Source organism: Propithecus coquereli, unplaced genomic scaffold (assembly GCF_000956105.1).
Source record: "Propithecus coquereli isolate 6110/MARCELLA unplaced genomic scaffold, Pcoq_1.0 Scaffold148, whole genome shotgun sequence".
Lineage (NCBI taxonomy): Eukaryota > Metazoa > Chordata > Mammalia > Primates > Indriidae > Propithecus > Propithecus coquereli.
In genome coordinates, this window is record NW_012139191.1 from 348,063 (window position 1) to 369,915 (window position 21,853).

The 21,853-nt window shown below is 50.1% G+C and overlaps 1 protein-coding gene across 4 annotated transcripts; it reads right to left on the reverse strand.

The window, feature by feature from the left end:
• Nucleotides 1-3,515: 3,515 nt before the first annotated feature.
• Nucleotides 3,516-20,301, reverse strand: CLDN14 (claudin 14). Of its 4 annotated transcripts, none has more exons than XM_012640130.1 (2): nt 20,250-20,301; nt 3,516-4,648 (listed from the first exon to the last, which is right to left on the reverse strand). In XM_012640130.1, exon 2 carries the CDS (start codon nt 4,571-4,573, stop codon nt 3,854-3,856), a length of 720 nt encoding a protein of 239 aa, XP_012495584.1. In that variant the 5' UTR covers nt 4,574-4,648; nt 20,250-20,301; the 3' UTR covers nt 3,516-3,853. The 4 variants fall into 4 exon arrangements, 3 of the variants coding, with proteins under 3 accessions (XP_012495584.1, XP_012495583.1, XP_012495582.1); XM_012640129.1 differs by lacking the exon at nt 20,250-20,301 and adding an exon at nt 20,116-20,229; XM_012640128.1 differs by lacking the exon at nt 20,250-20,301 and adding an exon at nt 19,618-20,229.
• Between the last annotated feature and the right edge of the window lie 1,552 nt (nt 20,302-21,853).

Below are 21,853 nucleotides of genomic sequence, written 5' to 3' on the forward strand. Positions count from 1 at the left end.
GTATCCGATTCTGTTTATAATAGATGGAAATTCTGCCTTCAAGGCACCGAGATGGCTCTTACAGTGCACACAAGACAAACCACCTTCTAGGCTTATCATTGTAATCCTGGACAAACAGGGGCAGGGATGCTCAGAATGAATGGGGGACCCCGGTTTCTGCCATCCTTAGGAATGGTTCTGCTCCACCCTCTCCTGCTCCCAGACACACACACCTGAGGCCCTTCGCTGAACAGTCACTTATGTGTGGGAGGAAATTGGAATTTTCAGTTGCATGATCGTCTTCTCATGGTGCAGGGGCTCGTAAGCAAATCTTCAAATCACTTTGAGCAAACTGCTCTCCTGTTCTCTGCCCGGTGCTCCCACCCGTGCAAGGCAGGTGATAAGATGCTGACTGCCGGGTCACTGTGAAGATCGAAGACATAGTGTAGCGCAGTTGATGGTCCCTCCTTGAAATGTGCTCTGGCCTTGGCCTGCAGGACATTTTGGTTCCCCTTGCTCACTGGACATTCCTCATCTGGCCAGACCCACGCCCTGCTGGCCTCGGATGTGGCACTTTCCTGGGCTGTGGCCCTGGTATCTCTGCGTCCTTGTCTGGATTCACGTCCAGCTGCGTGGTTTAAATGCCATCCCTAGGCTGATGGCTCCCGAGCTGATCTCTGCAGCTTTATGTACGTAAGTACCCGCTCAGCATCTCCACTCGAGGCAGCTCAGACCAATCACATGTAAAACAAATGTGATCTACCTCCCCAAAACCTATTCTTTCCAGAACCTTCTTCATTCCAGAAAATGGTAGCCCCCCTTCTTCCAGTTCATCCAGTTTCAAATCTTGGAACTATCCTTAAAGCCTCTTTTTTTTTCACCCCCAACACTGGCCATCAGGAAATCCTGTCAGCTCTACCTTCAGACATATCCCGTGTCTTCTCGTCTCTCCACAGCTACCGCCTGGTCCAGACCCACATCCACCGCCAGGACTGTTGCTATCCATGCTGTCCCTTCTGTCTGTAGTAAGGGACAGAGGGACCAAGGCAGGGAGAAGCAGGATGGCATTGTGGGAAAGTGTGGGGCTTTGGGGCCAGGATTTTTGGGTGCAAGTCCTGGTTCCATCTTTGGTTTCTTACTATCAAGTAATCTTATACAGATTTTGAATGTAGTTTTCAAAATATTTCCCCTTAGGGCCACAGGCTTACACGAAAGTAGGATCCCTGGGAGATTTCAGAGGCCTTTGATTTCAAAAGGCTAAACTCATGAAAGCAATTAGGGGTGTGTAGGTGAGGAGGGGAAACAGTCAGGTGCATTGAGGAGAGTGGCACCATCTCAGGAGGTGGCTCCCCAGAGACTGACTGGGAAACAGGTTGTTATTTTCTCCAGGGTTCCACAGGGTAGAATATTCCATTCCTATTTGCAGGGATGGATGAGGAGCATTGGGAGCCCCTGGGCTGTGAAGGTTTCAGGGTGGCCCCAAGGACTGATGACGGGTCTCCCACCCCTTCTGAGTCCAGGGCCTCCCCTAGTGCTGGGCCCAGAGATCTCTTACCGCAGGAGGAGGGGACTAGAAAACATGGCTGACCTTAGATACACATTTTTTTTTCATCCAGACTTTAGCCCTTTCTGACTCAGACCCGAATTTGATTTGATTTAGAGAAACAAAGAAACGAAGCATTTCTTAATCCATAAGGGTTATGTTGTAAATTTATACCTATAACGGTTTCCTGGAAAACATGAGTCTGACTCATGTTACTTTTCATTCTGAAATTTAGGATCGTGTGTTGTGCCTCCAAAAGGAGACCATACGTTCGCCAAAAGAACCTCGGGTAAGACTTCCAAGTCCTGGTGATTTGGGCAGAAATGGGAATCTACCCGATGGCCATTGCTGTTGTGTGGCAAAAGGGGGACTCAGAGGACCTCAAGTTCATGTGAGAGCAGGAGAGCAGAGGAAAGCTGGGAACGGCATTCTCACACCGTTACCTGGGGAGGGAATCAAGGTTTATTCGGATCAACTTCCTGTTTTAGCTGGCCAGCTGTAGGATGGAGCCATCGGATGTCACTTCCTGTGTCCCATGGGGATTCGAACTTGGACCTCTGGGTCTGACATCACCTTTCACCCAAGCCAGGATCCAGTTAGTAGCAGCTTTGTGGAGTGATGGTTCTAGAAAGAGCCAAATATGGCCATGTAACAACTCCCTCAATTATTTGCAAATGGACACAAACGTGTTTAGACTATAGGTCATGCCCCTATTTGAGTTAATATATTCTCCCCTTTCTTACCTGTCCAGGTTTGAATCCTGGGTCTTTTACTCACTTTCTCTGTGATCTGTACAAGCAACTCAATCTCTTTGTGCTTTAGTTTCGTCCTTTGCAAAACAAGGTTAAGAACAGTATTTACCCCACTGGGTTCTCATTTATCTCATTGGATCAAATTAACAAATGAAAAGTATGCCTGGCACATAGTAAGTGCTCAATTAATTATAATCATCATTATTAGTCTTTCACCTAAGTAGGGGAGAGAGATATATTTCATTTTAGTAGTGATAGAATTCAGAGAAAGTTTTTAAAAAGCAATTTTTTCTTTCGTTTGTAACAGCTCTATTAACTAGAATAATGTCACTGAACACATTCTGGACTGTTACCATCCAGCAAGGACTGACAGAATGTCATTCTGTTTTCAGAAAGTTTTACTTCTCTTCTTTACTGATTCACATTTATTCAGCTCAGCCCTTCCACGGCCCGGGGTATTTCTTTCCACGTTCAGATCTTGAGAGCTGGGACAGAGGCATGAGCAGGGTGCTGTCAGCAGTGGGGCAAGGATGTGAGCCCATGTGGACATGAGAGCAGGTCCCAGCTCCCTGGGCTAATGGGGCGTGTTTGTCACCATGTACAGCTCTCTGACCATGTGACTCAGGGCAGAGCCAGAGAGGTCGTCAGGGTTCTCAAAGCAGTCAGGCCTCACCCCACCCTCCCAGCCGTTCTTTCCAGCTGAAGGAGCAGGCAGCAGGCGCCAGGACCTGCTCTGTGGCAGCAGAGCTGTCCACCCCAGAAACGAGGCCAGTGAAGTCCCGCTGGGGGCCTTGGGGGTGAGTAGCGCTACTAACCGGGCTTCTTGTCAATGCCTAGAAAGCCACGACACCAGGCATGTTTCTTTGCTTTTTCTTCTGACTCGTGTTTTCTTACTGGTGGGGACCTATTGCTCATGGGAAGAAAACAACATTGTCCTCATTTTGTGACTTACGGAAACTATCTTTTTCCAAGGAAGCCCCTTCCCTCCTGCCCTGCCTCTGAGCTTAAACGGGGCTACAGTGACTGTTTTTAGTGGGTGTAGCTCAAGCATCTTTTGGACTAATATTATTCCCACTGTGCGTGGGCGGTGGCCACTCCCTGAGTGTCATGACCCCAGGGCACTAGTGGTCAGCACCGCTGCACGGACCAGCAACCCTGGGCCCCGCCCGGCTCCAACAGAGATGACCAGCACCTTAGTAGCCAGAATAAGTCTGGAAACGAAAGGAACACTGTCCACTTCATAAACAACCACATCCAAAAGGTTTATTCCTGTATCACAAACCCCACCAACCAAACTCCTGAGTCACTTTTTATTAAGCTGTTACTAAATCACCCACATAAATACGTATAATAAATACAAAAACAGAAAGGATTTTTTAAAAAGTCTTTGGTATATAGACCTTTCTCCTCTTCCTATTTCCCCCCTCCTGCCCTGGATTCCAAGAACATTTCTTCACGTTCACATTGTTTCCTTGGATACAAAAATAGCCCAGAAGTCAACTTTGTGCTGGAACCCCTGCTCGCCCCCAGGGGCGCAGCGCCCTGGCCCTGACAGCGGCCGAGGAGGCCGGGCGGGGACTCACACGTAGTCGTTCAGCCGGTACCCGCTATACGAGGCCGAGGTCGCCGAGGGGGCCCGGTTGTCCTTGTAGGCGGCCGGCGGCCGGTACTCGGGCGCGGTGGCGGCGGTGGCCGTGGCGGCCCTGCGCTGGGCCGGGTAGGGCCGGTAGGGCGCCTCGTCCTGGCACGACAGGCAGAGCAAGGTGCCGCCGATGAGCGACAGGGACGAGGAGATGAAGCCCAGGTACAGGGCCTGGCCGATCTCGAACTTCATGCCGCTGGGCAGCAGCGGGTTGTAGAAGTTCTGCACCACGTCGTTGGTGGTCCAGGAGACGGCCACCATGCAGAGGAGGCCGGCCAGGATGAAGAGCGCGCCGCCCAGCGCGGCGAACGTGGCCTTGGCGGCCGTGCCCTTGGCGCAGCGCGTGCACTTCATGCCCACGACGGCCGCGGCGCAGGCGCCGCCCGACAGCACGCAGGAGATGACCATGAGCGCGCGCGCCGCCTGCAGGTCGCGGGGCAGCGCCAGCAGGGAGCGGTAGATCTGGCACTGGTAGATGCCCGTGCTGTGCCACACGCACTCCATCCACAGTCCCTTCAGGTAGGACACGGCCGTCAGGATGTTGGTGCCCACGTGCGCCGTGCGCCGCCAGTGCGGCAGGATGGTGGTGATGAGCGTGCCCACCATGCCCAGGAAGCTGAGCAGGAAGCCCAGCAGCTGCACGGCCGTGCTGGCCATGGCCGGCCACTGCTAGGCCAGCCGGGTGGCTGCCCGCGCCCCGGGGATCGCGCTCCTCAGGCGCCGGCGGGAGGCCTAATGAAGCCGGAGAGGCGGGGGCGGGGAGAGAAAGGAAACGGGTTAAAGATTATCTCGATGCACTTATTTCTGTCCGCGACAGCGAATTTTCAATAGGTGGTTGGTATGACAATTAGCATAGTCTAAGAAATCGTTCCTGAGAGTTCACTGGGTGGGGGCGTAACCTGCTCTCCGCGGAAGCTGAAGGGATGACAGCAGGAATCTGACCTCAGGGAAGGGCACTCCCAGCCCCCATTTCTGGATTCTCCGAGCACTGACCGGCCACCTGCGGAAAGTTCTACCTTATGTCTACCCTCAAGCCCCTCTGCGGCATTTGAATCTCATATCCTTGTGTTCCACCAGTAATCAGTAAGAACAGTTGTTAAACCAGCAAATGTAATTCACGCCTTGGACTGACAAGTGCTAAGGTGTGTGCTGGTTGTGACTTAGAAAGTAGCCTTGGGCTGTCATCGGGATGAACTGTTCTCTGAAGTGGGTGACTTCCTCACTCTGGGGCTCAAGGAGGGACAGGTTTAACTTCATAGGCAGGTTAGACACTGTCTTCAGAATTACAGAGCTGGATGTGACCTAGAGATTGTTAACTGATGCCAGCGGCAGAAATTACCAAGGTCACCAGCTCCGTAGGAGATGCAGGCAGGACCAGAGGCCAGCTTCCCTCTCCGCCGGCACAGGCCTCTGTTCACACCACGCTGCCCCGTTCACCCCAGCCTGTGATGAGTGGGGACCTTCAGAGGGTAGCTTTGTTATATAAAACAGAGACTGCCACCTGGCTTTCAGAGATACGGGAATGTGGAGCCATTCCAAAGGTTTTCAAAAAACTCTAAGCATAACAAAATCCAGAACACTTCCTGGGGGTAAGGACATAGCAACCATGTAGTGCCAGGCATAGAGGGGACACTTGAGGAAACATTGAAGGAAGGAAGGAAGGGGAAGGAGAGATGGAGGAAGGAAAGGAGGGAGGGAGGAGCAGTGGGAATCTCCCAGTGGACACCACTAGCTCTTCTCCCCTGCCTGGGGCCGGGTGACCAGCAAAAGACAGAGAATCAGGAGTCCAGGGCCCCGGCGGTGCCCTCACCCCTGGGCAACTTGGGGCTTCTCTCTGGGGTTCAGCTTCCTTGTTTTTATTTTTTGTTTATTTATTTATTTTTTTTTTTTTGAGACAGGGTCTCACTCTGTCGTCCCGGCTGGAGTGCAGTGGCATCATCATAGCTCGCTGCAACCTCAAACTCCTGGGCTCAAGCCTCCTGTCTCAGTCTCCAAGTAGCTGGGACTACAGGTGTGCACCACCTCACCTGGCTAATTTTTCTATTTTTTGTAGAGACAGGGGTCTCGCTCTTGCTCAGGCTAGTCTTGAATTCCTGGGCTCAAATGATCCTCTTGCCTCGGCCTCCCACAGTCCTAGGATTACAGGCATGAACCACTGTGCCCAGCCTCAGCTTCCTTTTTAAAATGAGGGAGCCAGACTTCACTCACGCCCTAAAGTGATTTCTGGTTCTGAAGAGAGACGAGGGAAGCATCTCTACCGACAATGTCACTTCAGTGTCCCCAAACCAGCAAGAAGTCAGTAGGCAAAACCTGTTTCCTTCTTCTTCCTCAGAGCAGAGGAATGTGCTGCATTTAAGCAGTGGAGACTGCAGGCTGGGAGAGAGGGGCTGCAGGGCATCTCCTAGGCGACAGAGACATGTGCTGGCCAGGGGCCATCTGTGGGGTTCACAGCCCTCTCGGCTTTAATCCTGGGGTGTTAAGGAATCCCCTGCTAGATGTAAATTAATTTGTTCCCAACAACCTAACGAGGCAGCAGCTGTTACCAGCCCTGTTTCACACATGGGGAAACCAGGGATGCGCAGCGGTGACAGTTCTGTGCCTGGCGATGAGTATTGTCCTTGGTTTCATTCCTCCTTTACACACTCCCTGCCTCAACTATATAGGACCGAAGTTAGCATGAGGGCTTCAGGTGGGATCAGCAACAGATTCTGGGGAGCAGAATGGCCTCCCCAAAGATGTCCCAGAAGGGTGGCCTTAGTCTTTTTGCAGTGGTTTAGGTAGTCAGGGTGACCCACTGTCTTGCTTTGCTGGGGAATGAGAGGTTGCCCAGGACAGGGGACTTTCAGTGCTAAAACCGGGACGGTTCCAAGCAAACCAGGACAGTTGGCCCCTGCAAGCGTCTAGATCGATGAAGAGCCTCTGAGATGCCTCCTGGCCCTACCTCCAGGCCGCCGGCCATGCAGGCTGTCCCTGGTCCGTGCATTCAGCGCTTCTCACAGCTCTCACTTGTCAAGGTCAATCACTAAGTCTACTGATCCTAAAGAATGTGGCATAAAAACTAAGCCTGCTTTGACCCCGTTAGGCAAGGCAAGTGGACCAGAAGTTTATTGGAGGTCTAAATATTTATGGAGAGCAATGATGGCTAATTTTAGAAACTATTAGGCTGCTATTTTTAAACTCGTGCTATACAGACTTGCTAATTTAAGGAGTGTTAATGAGTCCCCAGCTCCCAGACACGAGCTCCCCACTCCTTTCCCCTGTGGTTACCAGCAGCTGCTACTGGCGTTAGGTAATAATTCAACTTCCTAGCAACCACTTTTCACTTTGGGGCCATTTGTTGGAAAAACAACTTTAACTGAATATATCTCCATGGAAACCACATAAAACTCTTCCCTGATGCTCTGGAAGGCCCCACCCTGCAGGGCTATTTGTATAGGAAGGAACTTGTCCCAGCCTGACCTCCCGGGAGGATGAGCGTGGGCAGGGATGAACTGGCCATCCACCTAAGAGCTACCCTTTTCCTGCAGATGCGTGTGTGTGCGTGGAAACATCTGCTTGAGAGATACGGGTCCAAAACAAATATGATTCCAAGCATCAAGTTCCAAAAAGACCTTGACAGGCTGGGTGGGCGGGGCAGAGTCTAACAAGATGACAAGTTCCGGGAATAAATGTTGGGTCTTGCATTTGGGTTCACAAAGCCCAAAAAGCACAACCCTGGGTGGGTGGCCCGTGGCTTAGTGGCACGCGTGAGCCGATTGAGAGTGGGGTTTCCCAGTGACTGCACCTTGGAATGCTGCATTTGCAGGATGTCTTGTGTTGAGGACGTAAATGTCAAGTATGTTTGAGAACAGCTGGGTGACTAGGACTGCTCAAAGCTCGTAATATGCAAATGTGCATCGTGACCCTCCCAGAAAAGGTCTCATGTGCAGCATTTGCTAAACTTACTTGACTAGAGACATCTCCCCACCCCTTTTTCCAAAGAAGAACAACTTGCAGTGACATCACTTTGGCAAAATCACTTGGACTCAGAGTCTCTTGGAAGTTTAATGGAGGCAATGATGAGATAGCGTTGCCAAACAAAAAGAAGAAGAAGAGAATTTGATTTTGGGGAGGGCTAGCAGGAAGCCTTGCTTAGTCCCCAGCGAAGAGAGTACCAGAAATGCGGGGCTGTACAGTGCTGTGAAAATCTGTGACGGGCAGTTGTGGAGACACCAGAGCCGTCAGCCCCTCAAACTGGCTCTGGGCTTAGGAGCACCAGCTCTGAAGCGTGAGGGTTTTCATTTTTCCATATAAACTTTTATGTTGTCTCCTTCCTCTGTTGTCTGTGAGCTACATTTTCTTTTAAAGAAATTTTAAAAAAACCCTAAAGGCAGGAACCTACAGCACACAGTGGGGTTCCCTCGACTTGTTCATCTCCCAGCCTGCCTACACCCCAGCTGTGTCAACGCTGGAGTTTTGGCTCCACATTAAGTGTCATCTCAACAGTGGTGACCATTGGGGAACCCTGGCCAGGACTAAGGGGCAGATGTGTCTTCTTCCAGTCCCGGCTCCTGCGTCTTGACTGGCCGGTGTCCCTGGGCATGTCTGTTTCATCCTTCACCCTGTCCGTCTCCTGAGACCCTTTCTCCGACTCTCAAGGGCCCGTGCACCAGTCTGCTCCCACCCACGATTCTTGGAGGGCTGCAGGGGTGGGTGGTAGATGTTTGAGTCCCAGGCTCTCCTCGTCCCTCCGCGGTCTCACCTTTGGCTACCTGCGGCTGTCACTGCACCCCTCGCAAAGCCAGCCTATGGACACACATCGCTGCATGGGCCTTTCCCGCCCACGCTGGGGAAGGAAACGTCAGGCCCAGATGGATGTGGTGCCGGCCGTAGGCTGGGAGGTGGCCCTAAGCCAGGCGTGGTGGAAGTTTCCTTACCCAGAACCACCCGGGCTCTGCTGTCCAAGTGGAGAGTTGGAGGATTTGGCCATTTGTGCCTCATCTCAGCTTTTCCTGCCGTGTAATCTGAGTGGATTTAGAGCTGTTTGGGAGAGAGCCATCGTACACGTGTCTGCCCCCAAATGCTCCTGGCATGGCGTTGGGTCCGTTATAGAGAGAGCTTAAACCTTGATTTGCTTCCTGTAACTTTATTAGAGAAAAATGAGGAGCTGCCTTTAAACGAACTCAGTCATTGGCCCTTGGAAGTTGCTTCAACTTTGATGTTCAGCAATTTCAGGAAATGTCTGGTTCAAAACCCTGTGCGTCCTCCCTAACCCCTCAACCGAATGGCCTCTTCGTTATAAACTATCTCAAAGTGCTCGAATTGGGGAGGTAAGAATAGACTCAAGGGAGATATGAATTCATCTAAATGAGATGTATTAGCAAATCTACCAACACGAGAAAAGAAAATAACTTTCGTGCTATGATATATCTGAATGAAATAACTTCAACTAGGATTTCCTAAGGACGTGTTGGACACTGTGTTTCCTATTAAGGCACACAGCAAATGAACCTCTTTCCTGGAAGCTTAGGTATAGTTCAGAGGTTCTATTTTAGCACATCTTCTTACACAAATATATAAGAATTATGAGAAAGTAATCAAGTAATACCTTGGAAAAACCATTTGATAATCATTTAGGATGGGCCGTACTGTGAGTGTTTTGGCTTTAAAAATGAAGTTTCCTTCCTTGCTATTCCAAACTCTCTGTAACTTTCCTTGGGTTATTTTTCAGACTGGCAGGCTGCTATATTTTAAATTTATGAGGACTTTCTATGCCATTCACACATGGCCTTTCATGCAGTCTTCCCAGGAGAGGCAGAGACAGGAAAATTGTATGACTAGAACTCATTACTATCATGCTAATTAGTATTATTATCATGCTTGCTATTGTTATTGAGGAAAACCAATGTGAAATATCTTACCCAAAATCGTACAGAAATGACAAGTTCTAGATTAAATTTCCTTCCTCTCTTTTTGGATGAATAAAGGAAAATCTATTTTTCATAACAAGAATTGGATTTGGTCAAAGTTCACATTAACACAAATAAAAACCATGGTATGTGGTTAAATGCTTGCAGAGATCATTTTCAACTCAGTAAGATTGAACCATCTATTAATTTACTGAATATTACAAACTGAGGTCACCATGACCACAAGAATTCTAGACACTTTCCCAGGAGGCATTATCTTTCAGCTCAACAAATTTCATTAGAATTCATTAAAAATGAAATAGATCCACATTTTAAAATAAAATGATCGAATGTCATTTAGTAAAATGCATTGCTGCCTTTTCATGGCTGTTTTTCCCTGACAAGATAGGTGCGTAGGTTTGCTATGTTGTACCTTTTCAAGGTAGAGGTGACTAAAAACCTGCCATATGAGAAAAAATATTAGAAAGGTAAAAAAACCCAGGAAGACATAAGGATATTTTCTAAAGACGTAAATGGTTATTAGATGACTAATTCTTAAGTGTTCTGTGGGAAAGCTTTATATATGGGATGCTATGGATTGAATTAAAAGGCATATGTTGAAGTCCTCACCTAAAGGACCTCAGAGTGTGAGCTTATTTGGAAATAGAGTCACTGCAGATGTGATTAGTTAAGATGAAGTCACACTGGAGTGGGGTGGGCCCCCAAACCAATAAGCCTGATGTCCTTAGAAGACGGCCACGTGAAGACAGAGAGGTGCAGGGAGAGCACACGTGAAGACGGAGGCAGGGAGTGGAATGATGCATCTATCAGCCAAGAAACGCCAAGGACGCCGGGGCAGCCACTGGGAGCTGGGAGAGAGGCCTGGAACAGATTACCCCTCAGCCCTCAGAAGAAACCAACCCTGCTGATACCTTGATTTCAGGCCTCCAGAACTGTGGCAGAATAAATTTCTGTTGTTTTGAGCCACCCAGTTTGTGGCACTTTGCTATGGCAGCCCTGGGAAACTTCTACAGAGACCTAGCTGAACACAGCACAGAGACTTTTAGAAAAAACTACTCATGGCTGAATAAGAGAAGTGGATCCCCTTCCAGAACAGGCATGTTCTGGTGGCTTCACCTTTGTCATTGAAAAAAATAAAGCAGTGGTTAGCTTCAGGTCCCAAAATGTGAAGGACAAAATCCAAGGAGCAGGTCGAGGACATGGAGAGGGAAGAATCTGGAAAACCCCCTGTAGATCTGAAAAGTCAAGAGCAAACACTGTAAGTAACCCAGACAGTAATCAAATGACCCAGCTTCTCCAGATTTAAAAAACGTGTGAATGCACTTAGCCCACAAAGAGTGTGCAGGGCTCATTTCTCTAGTTTGTGTGTGGTGGGCTGGGCTGCACCCAGCTTGGTGACTGACCTTTTCAGGCTGGTTGTCTGGTTCTTAAATTCTTAAATCAACACGCCTTGGTTTCATAGACCATAAAAACCCAAATTTGGGTTGCAGGCCAGGTTTGGATAAGGTGACTCAGAAGGCCAGTGAGGCTTTACCTTGGAAATCCAGTGGAGCTCAGTGGGACCTCGCTTTAGTGAGGACTTAACATTGAACAGAAAAAAAGAAAACCCCAAAACAAGGAATAGGACATTGTCACAGCTGGGGAGGAAACCTCCATGGATAAGACAACTATTCTGTGAATTTCGTAAGCCTCCTAAAATTATTTATTTGAGCATTGAACTGGGAATATATTACAGTGGTTAAAATGTGGTGTCAAATGAAAACATAAGGCTAAGATTTACTAACGCTAAACAAAATACTATGAAACACGATGTTTAAAGGTCATTCTCGGTGCTGGGACAACTGGATAGCCACACGCAGAAGAATGAAACCACTCACAAAAATTAATTCAAGATGAATAAAAGACATAAATGTAAGACATGAAACCATAAGAATTCTAGAAGAAAATGTCAGAAAAACTGTTCTAGATGTCAGCCTAGGCAAAGAATTTATGAAGAAGACCCCAGTGACAATCAAGGCAACAACAAAAATAAATAAATGAGACTTGATTAAATTAAAAAGCTTCTTCACTGCCAAGGAAATAATCAACAAAGTAAATAGACAACCTACAGAATGGGAGAAAATATTTACAAGCTACACATCTGATAAAGGGCTAATAACCAGAATCTACAAAGAACTCAAGCAAACCAGCAAGAAAAAAAATTCAAACAACCTTGTTAAAAAGTGGGCAAAAAACATGAACAGAAGCTTTTCAGAAGAAGATAGACTAATGGCCAATAAACATATGAAAAAATGCTCAACGTCAGTAACCATCAGGGAAATGCAAATTAAAACCACAATGTGATATCACCTTACCCCAGTTAGAATGACTTTTATTAAAAAGTCCAAAAACAATAGATGCTGGTGTGGATGCAGAGAGAAAGGAAATTTTTAATTTTTTCTAGGTGCGGGGTCTCACTATATTGCCCAGGCTGGTCCCAGCATTTATTTAAATTCTTAAACAAATCTCAATATTCATTGCTGTCATCCTTATTTACAGATGGGAAAATTGAGGCTTAGAGATGTTAAAGTAACATGTCCAAGGTCACATTTGGGCTGAATCAGGGAGACCACCTAGGAGGCTCCCATAATCATCCAGGTCCAAGATGCTGGGAGACTAGGCAGGGTGGTGGTGATAAAGGTGGGTGCTGAGAAGAGATCAGTTTCTGGTTACATTTGGAAGGTGAAACTGACAGGATTTGCTGATGGTTTAGCTGTAGGGTGTGACAGACAGTGCCCAAGGTTATTGTCTTGGGTAACTGGAGGAATGGAGTTGCCATTTGCTGAAAGAGTGAAGAGGATGGGAAGTGTGAGGGTCTGGGTTTGGAGGGTTTGATGGTCAATTTTATGTGTCAACTTGGCTGGGCTATAGGCTGCCCAGATATGTGGTCAAACATTATTCATTGTGTTCCTATGAGGTTAGTTTTTGGATAAGATTAATATTTAAATCAGTAGACTTTGAGTACTGACCCACTCAATTGAAGGCCTGAATAGAACAAAAAGGCTTAGTCTTATCTCAGGTTGCCATAACACAATACCATAGACTTGGCGGCTTAAACTACAGAAATTTCTTTTCTCACAATTCTGGAGGCTGCAAAGTCCAAGATCAAGATTCTGGCTGATTTGGTTCCTGGTAAGGACACATGTGACCTCATCTTTGTGTGTGCACAGAGAGAAATCTTTCTTTTTTCCTTTTCTTATAAGGCCACTAATCCCATCACGAAGGCCTCACCCTCATGACCTCATCTAACCCTAATTACCTCCCAAAGGCCCCATTTCCAAATACTATTAATATTATATTGGGAGCTAGGGCTTCCACATATGAATTCTGGGAGGATACAAACATTCAGTCCCTAACATCCGTCCTCCCCTGAGCAAGAAAGGTTTCTCCAGGGGATTGTCTTTGGGCTTTATTTGCAACATCAGCCCTCCTTGGTTCTATAGCAGATGCCTTCCCACTGGGGCCACAGCATTGTATCTCCTGGGTCTCCAGCCTGCTGGCCCACCCTGCAGATTTCAGACTTGCCAGTCCCCGCAATCACGTGAGCCAATTCCTCATAACAAGTCTCCTTCTCTATATATGCACAGCCTATTGGTTCTGTTTCTCTGGAGGACCCTGACAAATACAGAGGATGCCAGGCAGACACGAGGAGTTTTGTTCTGGACGTGCTGGTTTGGAGGTGACTGTCCCCACCCAGCTGAGGGTGACCACAGCTGGATAAGTAAGTGCAGAGTTCAGGGACTCCACAGCACAGAGATGGGGTTGGAAGCCATGAGACTGGATGGAGGCCCCTAGGGAGTGAGTGTGGACACAGAAGAGCAGGGGCCGGAGGGCTGACCCAGGAGCCCTCCCGAACCGCAGATGGGGCCTGAGGAGGAGGCAGCCGTGGGGTATAAGGCGTGGCCAGGAGCTAGGAATCAACCCAGAGGAGGCTGGTGAGTGAGGACGGGGCTCCACGTTGGAGAGGGCAAGTGATCAGATAAATCAAGTCACCCAGCATTGAGCAATGGTCATTGATATAGCCACATGAAGGAAACCGGAGACTTGGACGAGTGCAGTTTTGGTGGAGTGACTGGAGTGGGCTCAAGAGAGAATAGGGACAGAGGGACGGGAGAGAATGAGCCCAGGGAATCTTTCAAGGACTTGGACCATCAAAGGGAAGTAGGCAATGAGGCAACAGTTGTAGGACAGGGCCCAGGGCCCACTGAATTCAGGGTATCTGTCAACTCAGATAGGAAAAAAGTAACATTTTTTATTTCACCGACAACTAGCATTTCCTCAACCACGAGCACAGGCAGCCACCTCCAGCAGTTTGATTGGTGCCCGTGACTTAATCAGCAATAGAAATCACCGACGGTTTGCATCACATTGCAAGTGCTGCAGATACCCGGAAAGAGCATTTGCCATTGTCACTATTTCAAATGGTGGCTATAAGACCCCTGCTAGATCTCGTCATGTGACGCGTTACTATGGAAGCCCACGCATTCCTATGGACAGAATTGCTTTAAAATAGTTTGGTGACTGCATTTCACCAAACGGGCTTCCTTTATTATCCTGTATATTGTTTTATACATTTGAAGCATTGTGTTGAGAAGAGATACACAGATTTCACCAGATTTGCCAAAGGAATCCAAGGCAGAACAAATAACCCCTCCAAACAATGACATCAACAACAAAAAACAAAACCAAAATGGTTAGGACCCTCTGCCAGTGGATGTGTTTTGTTTTGTTGTTGTTTTGAAGGTGACCTTGAAGCATGTTTGTATGCCTTCGGAAATGATCTGGTGAGAAGGGAAGCCTTGACGATGTTGAAGAGATGTCCCTGTGTAGGGCAGCAGGGGCCTGGTGCCCACGTGGCGAGACCAGCCCAGACTGGAGGGCACACAGCTCAATTCAGAATGGTGGCAGGTGGCTGCAGGGGCCTGGGACGTGGGCATTAGTGGATGTTCTCAGCTTGCTCAATTTTCTCAGAGAAATAGGAAGCAAGATGACGTCTCGAGAAGGAAGATGGGGAGGAGGTGCTGGAGGTTTGAGCACAGGGGAGCCGGCCACGGTCATCCAGGAGAACGAGGGCAGGACCAGACAAGGGCAAGTGGGCCGGGGCTGGTCAGCGCCCAGTGCCATATGGGCAAGTGGTCCTGCCAGTTCCCCGACACCACCTGGCCACACAGCCTTCTCCAGTGGGGGCGGCTGCTCTGAACGGGTCCCCAGGGGACAGAGGGCTGGACTGGACCCAGTGGGGGTTTTTCTAAAGGAAAATGAAGGCAGAGGGGGCAAGGGAGAGGAGCATTTGCACAAAGGAGTGAATGCAAAGCTGGGAAGGAGAGAAATGAGGACACAAAGGGGGCAAGGACGGAGCTCAGGTGGTGGGATCAGTCGATGGCAGGTTCCAGGAGGCTGGAGGACATTGGGCCGCTCCCCGGGAGGAGTACGCTGCAAGACAGGAGACGGTGTGGTCGGGAGGCTGACGGCAAGTGCAGAGCAGGACTCCTCTGTGGGCAGGACCCCAGGAGGTGGGAGAAAGGCGGGGAGGAGAGGAGTGGGGTAGGAACCACCAGGAAGCGCTCAGGACAACTTGCCACCCAGCCATTTCAGCCACTGTGGGAGAGGTCACGTTTCCCTGCTTACAGTTGAATTTCTGCCTGTGAAAGTGGGGGAAAAATATCTAGGGCTAGAGAGAGAAGCAGAGGCGTGCATGCCCCCCAATCCTCTTCCTGCTCATGCAGGAACTATGATCTTAGCTCCCGGCCTCAGTCTTTGTTCTGCCTTTGTGTCTTCGCTCGCAGGACTGCCAGGTGGAACACATCTTGTTCCCAGAACTTAGCCTTCAACGTCTATTGTCACGCGCCATCCACTTTCCAGCCACCCGACACCCTAATGAAGAACGGTAGCTTTCCACTGTGAGGACGGGGTTCAAGACAGTCCTGGGGGGTGGGGAGGTTATATCTGTGCTGAGAGAGAGGCACATAGTGCGTAACTGACACGCGCTACCCCAGGCAGCTGGACAGAGGAAATCAGTTGCGGTTTGGTTTCCTTACTTTTCTCTTCTCTTTCGCTCACCCTTGTGGGGCCTGTCCTGCCTGGGAAGGGCCCTCCAGCCTGGGGGCTCCTCTGCTCTGGTTTCGCCCCTCAGCTGCCCCAGCTCTGTGTATTCCAGACACGTAACCTGAATCACGGGCTTCCCACCTTCCTGCGCATCCCTGGAGAGCTTTGAACAGACCCCGATGTGCTGGTCGCCCCCAGAGAGTCAGACTCATTGACTGGGGTGGGGTCCTCAAGTGGGAACTTCTGAGCCTCCCTCCCCCACCAGGCGATTGGGATGTGCAGACAGGTTTGAGAGGCACGGTCTGAATGGATGGGACTTTTAAAGGTCCTATCGGGAGACTTAGAGTTTGAAACTGTTTAGCAAAGAGTTACAGTACAAATGTCTGTTCTCTGGGCCGGCCTGCTGACTGCGGGCTCTCTCTGGGCTCTCCTGAGATGGGGACAATTGTGCCCCGCCTGTCCCCTGAATAGTGTCTGATCTACCTTGGCTTTGGCTCTCACATGTCCTCCCTCTGAGACCCTCTTCTCTGCCTACAGTCTTACCTGAGCTCTTCCCCTTCCTTGACTCTGCACCCGCAGCCACCCCAGCTAGAAAGGGTTCGTTTCCTTATTGCCTCACTGCCGTCCTGCTCCCACCCTCCGAGCGCCCCATGGAAACCTGTTCTTGCCACTCGAGTCCTGGTCCTGCCACCCCAGCCCCTCGTGGGCACTCAGCCTCCCTCATGTGTTAAGTAATCTTGGCTGAGAGGTTACCCACAGGCATTTACATTTTCACAAATGACTCCTGAAGAGAAAACTCCTCCTGGCCCTCTTGCCAAAGAACAATCACAGTGGTAAGAATGTGAGTGGATCAGTCCTCAGGGGAAGCCAGGGATACTTTGATGTCTGTATTTTTAAAATGTTTAAGAAGTTTAGAATTACTGGAATTAATTAAGTGGGTCAGGTATGAGACTGCAGATTGCAGAAGTCCTCCTGAAAGCAAAGGCCTTGCCAATAAAGCAGCACCTAGCGGTTGCTGCTTCGCCTTCAGACACAGGTACATGGTGACCAGGTTATGCGCGTTCTCTGCAGAGCGCTGGGCTCTATAGGTCACCTTTGCCTGCTCTCAGGGCTGGCTACATAATTTGCAGAACCCAGTGCAAAGTGAAAATGCAGGGCCCCTGGTTCAAAAATTATGAAGAATTGTACGATGGTGGCCGCAGCGCAGTAAACCAAGTGCTGAGTCCCTCCAAGCGCGGGGCCGATGCGAAGCTGGCCCTGCCTGTTATGGACATACCAGGAACTGGACACTGGGATTTCCTCACCTTAAACCGATGAGTACGTCTAGTTAGGATGTGGAAAGGAATAGGAGACACTCTTGCAGTGTTCAGTAGAATACAAAAATATGATTTCCTATGTTTATTTTTTCTTCATTTAAGTGTAGCCCGGACGCCTCTGTGAATACCTGCCAAGGAGGAGACTTTCAGACACAAAGCCCCTGCTGGTCTCCTGTGCCCAGGAGTGGCTGCCAGTGGGAACAGACCTGGCGTCCTACACCTCGGGTTTCCTTTCTCTCTTGCTCCAGGGGAGCTGTAGGAGCGTGTGTGCGCTTCCAAGTCTGGAGGAGGACAGCGGCCTCTGGGTGGCTGCTTCTCTGCCCAGCAGACTCAAAGCCTCCCCACCCTGGCCGGTCCCCCGACTGCCCTGGGAGTGAAGTAGATGAGGTGAGTGAGTGAGTCTCAGCTTCCCCCCATCTTTGTTTTTAGAGTCATCCAACAGGGAGCGATGAGGGGACTCTATTGGCTCAGGCACTGGGGCCCTCCCAGCAAATGGCCCACAGTGGAAAATGCCCTGTGGGATGTTGCCGTTGGCTGCCCGGTGAAAAGCCCGTGGCCCTGGCAGCCGCCAGTCCCACAGTGTGAGCGAGGATAACGCAGATCAGCTGGGAGGGGGAATGTTTGAGTTTGAAAGCGCCAAGAATCCTGCACCGGCGGGGCTGGCCATCTGCATTTTCAAAAGACACTGGTACAAGCCTTAAAAACAAACCTTTAGACTCCTTATTCTGTGTCATGGAAGATCTTTTCTGATATGAGCAAGAAAATGATTTTTTTTTTTTTAAGAGACAGGGTCTTGCTCTGTTGTCCAGGCTGGAGTACAGTGGAATGATCATAGCTCACTACAGCCTCAAACTCCTGGGCTCAAGGGCTCCTCCTGCCTCAGCCTCCCAAGTAGCTGGTATTACAGGCACACACCACCACACTTGGATAATTTTTAAATTTTTTCGTAAAGACCAGGTCTTGCCATGTTGCCCAGGCTGGTCTTGAACTCCTGGCTTCAAGCAATCCTCCCACCTTGGCTTCCCAAAGTGCTGGGACTAACAGGTGTGAGCCACCTCACTCAGCCAGAAAATGATTTTTTGAAAACATAAATGGACATAATCTTTATCTAAAAAAACTAACTGGAAAACAGAGGAAATATTTATTAGTGATATTTTTATAGCACTGAAGAATCTGTTTCTCCCTTTTTATAGATATCTCTACAACAGCCTTAAGCATTGAGCCCATTACACAGATGAGTAAACAAAGCACAGTAAGCTAGAGATTTGCGAGTCAGATGGAGCCAGATAAGGACGGAGGCTGGTGCTGACTAGTCGTGGATAGTGACTCACCTCACTATCCACATCGGAACATCCTTCCAGAGCCGTCTGGAAGATGTTAAGATACTATATGTAAAAACCTACAAGCCCTTACAGGACAGCAGCAAATGCAAGGTGTGTGCTACCGTTTTATTGTCTTTACAGATAAGTCTGTCCCGACTCCGGTGAACCCACCAGAGACACAGGCTTGAGCACTGTGCTGGGAGAATGCCACGAGGGGACTATCCTCCGGTGTCCCAAGACTCCAAAACTAAACCCAGTGATTAAGAGATTTTTGGCCTTGAAAAATGCGGGAGTTTAAATCTTTTGGTGGGAATGTACAGCCCAAAGCCAGCACCCCGAGTGGCTCCAGGGTTTGCGGACCCTCTCAGGGCACTAATCCAGGTTCCCTTTCTACTTTGCCTGGGCCCTCCCAGCAGGCGGGAAGACCTCAGCAGCTGTTGGGATGTGGGGCTCAAGGTGGTCGGGGGATTAACGCATGTATCAGATTGCGTGGGATTTCCCCTCTTCGGTACCATTCTTCACCCTTATTAAGAAAGATCAGTAATGTTCCCGCCCCTCCTCCCATGCCAGTGTGTGCACTTTGGGTGCAGGGCCAGGGGGTCTTGTGTAGGGGTAGGGGAGGATAATGCTCCTAAGTCTGGAAACTGAACACTCCGCCTGGACCTCTTTGCGGAAGAGTGAGCGTCACACAGATGCAAGGGGGCAGTGAGGATGGGCTCCCCAAGCCGACGCAGTTTCAAAACACTCAACAGATTCAGTCCTCGCTCCCAAGCCGAGGCTCGGTGGGAGATGAAAGAGTTTTGTCCGAACACTTGGAACCGGATTCCTGTCCTTCCTGTCTCGTTAGGCGCCCGGCCGCCCTTGCACCAGCTGCTGAGGGTCCCCCAGGGCCACCCAGGCCGAGCCTGCAGCTGCCTTTCCTACAGGGGCCACAATGACCCTTCACCTGGAGCATGCTCTGACCCCCGGCAGCCCCCACACTTGACCCGAGGGGGCCTCCCAGCTTCGAGACAAATGACCGTCAACCCCAGCTCCCACCCCCCACACACATAGCTTCACCCCAAACTCACATGCAGAACACCTCGCGTCCCATCTGCCCGGCCAGGTCCCTCACCAGCCCGGGCTGCTCTGGAGCCTGGCTGGGCGCCGACTCCCGTGTGCACCAGGGACCCAGCAGGGCCGCTGTCGCCCTTCTGTCTTCCCTCTTCCACCGACTGGAAGCCTCAAGCCCAGAGCACTTGAGAGGAAATTGTCCAGACAATTACAGTGCTCTTTGACAGTGGCCTGCGTGGGCACACGGGCTATTTGGTTGGAAGGTAATTCGCCCGTGGACGAGATGAGGCCGCTCGGCAGAGGCAGACATTCAAGACCAACCAGAAATGTCATGTCTGCACTTTGGAAAAAGAGTACATGGTACCTCTGCACACGGTCATCTCCCTAAAACGCCCTCCAGTGACTCTCCGCGGCTGGCAGGATCAAGCCTTCTGTCCCCAGCCTGGTGCTGAAGGCTGTCACAGTCCGGCCAGCGCCTGCCCAAGCTCCCGGGCCTGTTGGCTGTTCACACTTACTTCCCTGCGTCCTCGTCCACGGCTTCCCCAACCAGCTGCCCAATCCCTGTCGATCACTAGAAACTCACAGCTCATCCCCTCCTGCTCCCTGACCACCCGGCCACAACAACTGTGTCCTCCTCTGAACTGTTCACCTGGCAGTTGTCTCCACCCCGCTTTGGACTTTTCTCCTGTTGAGCAACTCAGTGTCTCAACCTTCCGGCTGCCACGGGCCCTAGGTGCATGCTGGCCGATTCTGGTCAATGAATTTTGTTTTTTGCTAGAACTGCAGCGGTGGGAAGTCAGGTGATGTCTGCTGGGTGGAGCTGGGTGAGTCGAGGGGCACCATGTGGAACAGGGACAGTTTGCTACAAGCTGGAGATAAGAGACACAGCAAAGTGGGAATCCGGCACTGATGGAGGAAGGGGGCTTTCTCAAGAGATCCAAGACGTTTGCATCGAGGGCTGGGGAGAGGTCTGCTGGCAGTTAGGACAGCACCCGAGGGTGCAGGGAACCGGGCCATGCTAGCGTCGCCTCTAGCCCCTTCAGGTGTGCTGCGGGTGGTTCTGGAATTCAGAAGTGTGCTGAGAACACGCATTTCTAGCCCCTCCTCACTGATCCCATTGCAGCTGCTCAGGGCCTGGGCAGTGGCGTGTCATCCACGGCATGCGTCCGTCTGCGGGGCAAAAACGTCTCAGCGAGGGAACTGTGGTGCGGGCGGGTTCCCTGGGCGTGGACCGGAAGCCTGGTCCCCACGTCCCTGGTGATGGGATGGTGATGGAGGAGAGGGGGAGCATCTGGTGGCAGTGCCAGGCGCGCGGAGCAGGAGTTCAGGGTGTCTGTTAAATAGTGTCGATCGAGGGTTCGTCCACAGCCCACGTCTGCCAGCTTTCGTTGTCTCTTCTCTGGAAGTCACAGTCAGACGAAAACATCTTTGGTTCAGGGTCATTCATAGGCCCAGATCCTCTTATATTTAGAGGTTTCCCACCTCTAAACGTACCATTTCACTGTCTACACCAGGACACTTAAACAAAACCGCGACAGAATTTTACCTGACAGCACCCTTACCCCACTGGAGAATGTGCGCAGCCGAAATGAGGTTGTAATGAACCGACCTGGAGACAGGAGAACCGCCCTTGCTGAGCAGCAGTGCTGCGGGAATACTGGGGTGTGCTAGGGATACGAGCACAGGCAGTGAGATGCACCCACATTATCTATAATCCTATGCCAGAGTTTTCTTCTGAATTTTTAAAAAATAATTTTGCCTTTGGGATGATTTGGCCCAAGTGCTCCATGTAGCTCACGACTGGCTTCGATTTCCCGGCACTCGTGGGTTCTTGGGAAATCCTGCAGAGAGGGAAAACGTAAACTCCAAATTGTTTTAAAACATTATGATATGTTAAGGAACACTATATTTAACAATGAATGGACATAATGTTATGTTTTGTGGGCATTTCATTCAACCTTTATTAGTCTTGATTTTCTTTGGAACAATTCGTTCCTGTTCTGGGCTGAAGTATGAAAGTCCCAGGCCTGTGACCCTGGCTCCACCTGGATGAAACAGCTTTCCCTGGGCCAGAGGGCAAAGTCACAGGGACATTATGTGATTGAAATCTAAATATAAAGGTATCGATTTGTTTTTCGTTCATCAAATAGTTATTGAGCTGCAGTGTGTGTGAGCACCGGGGTACGTGGCGAGGGAGACAGATACCTCCCTGCCTCTCAGAGGGGGGCGGGCACAGGCGCACACAGCCAGCCC

Excerpts from the sequence above, each read along its gene's own strand:
- CLDN14 (XM_012640130.1), bottom strand. The coding sequence starts at position 4,573 with ATGGCCAGCACGGCCGTGCAGCTGCTGGGCTTCCTGCTCAGCTTCCTG.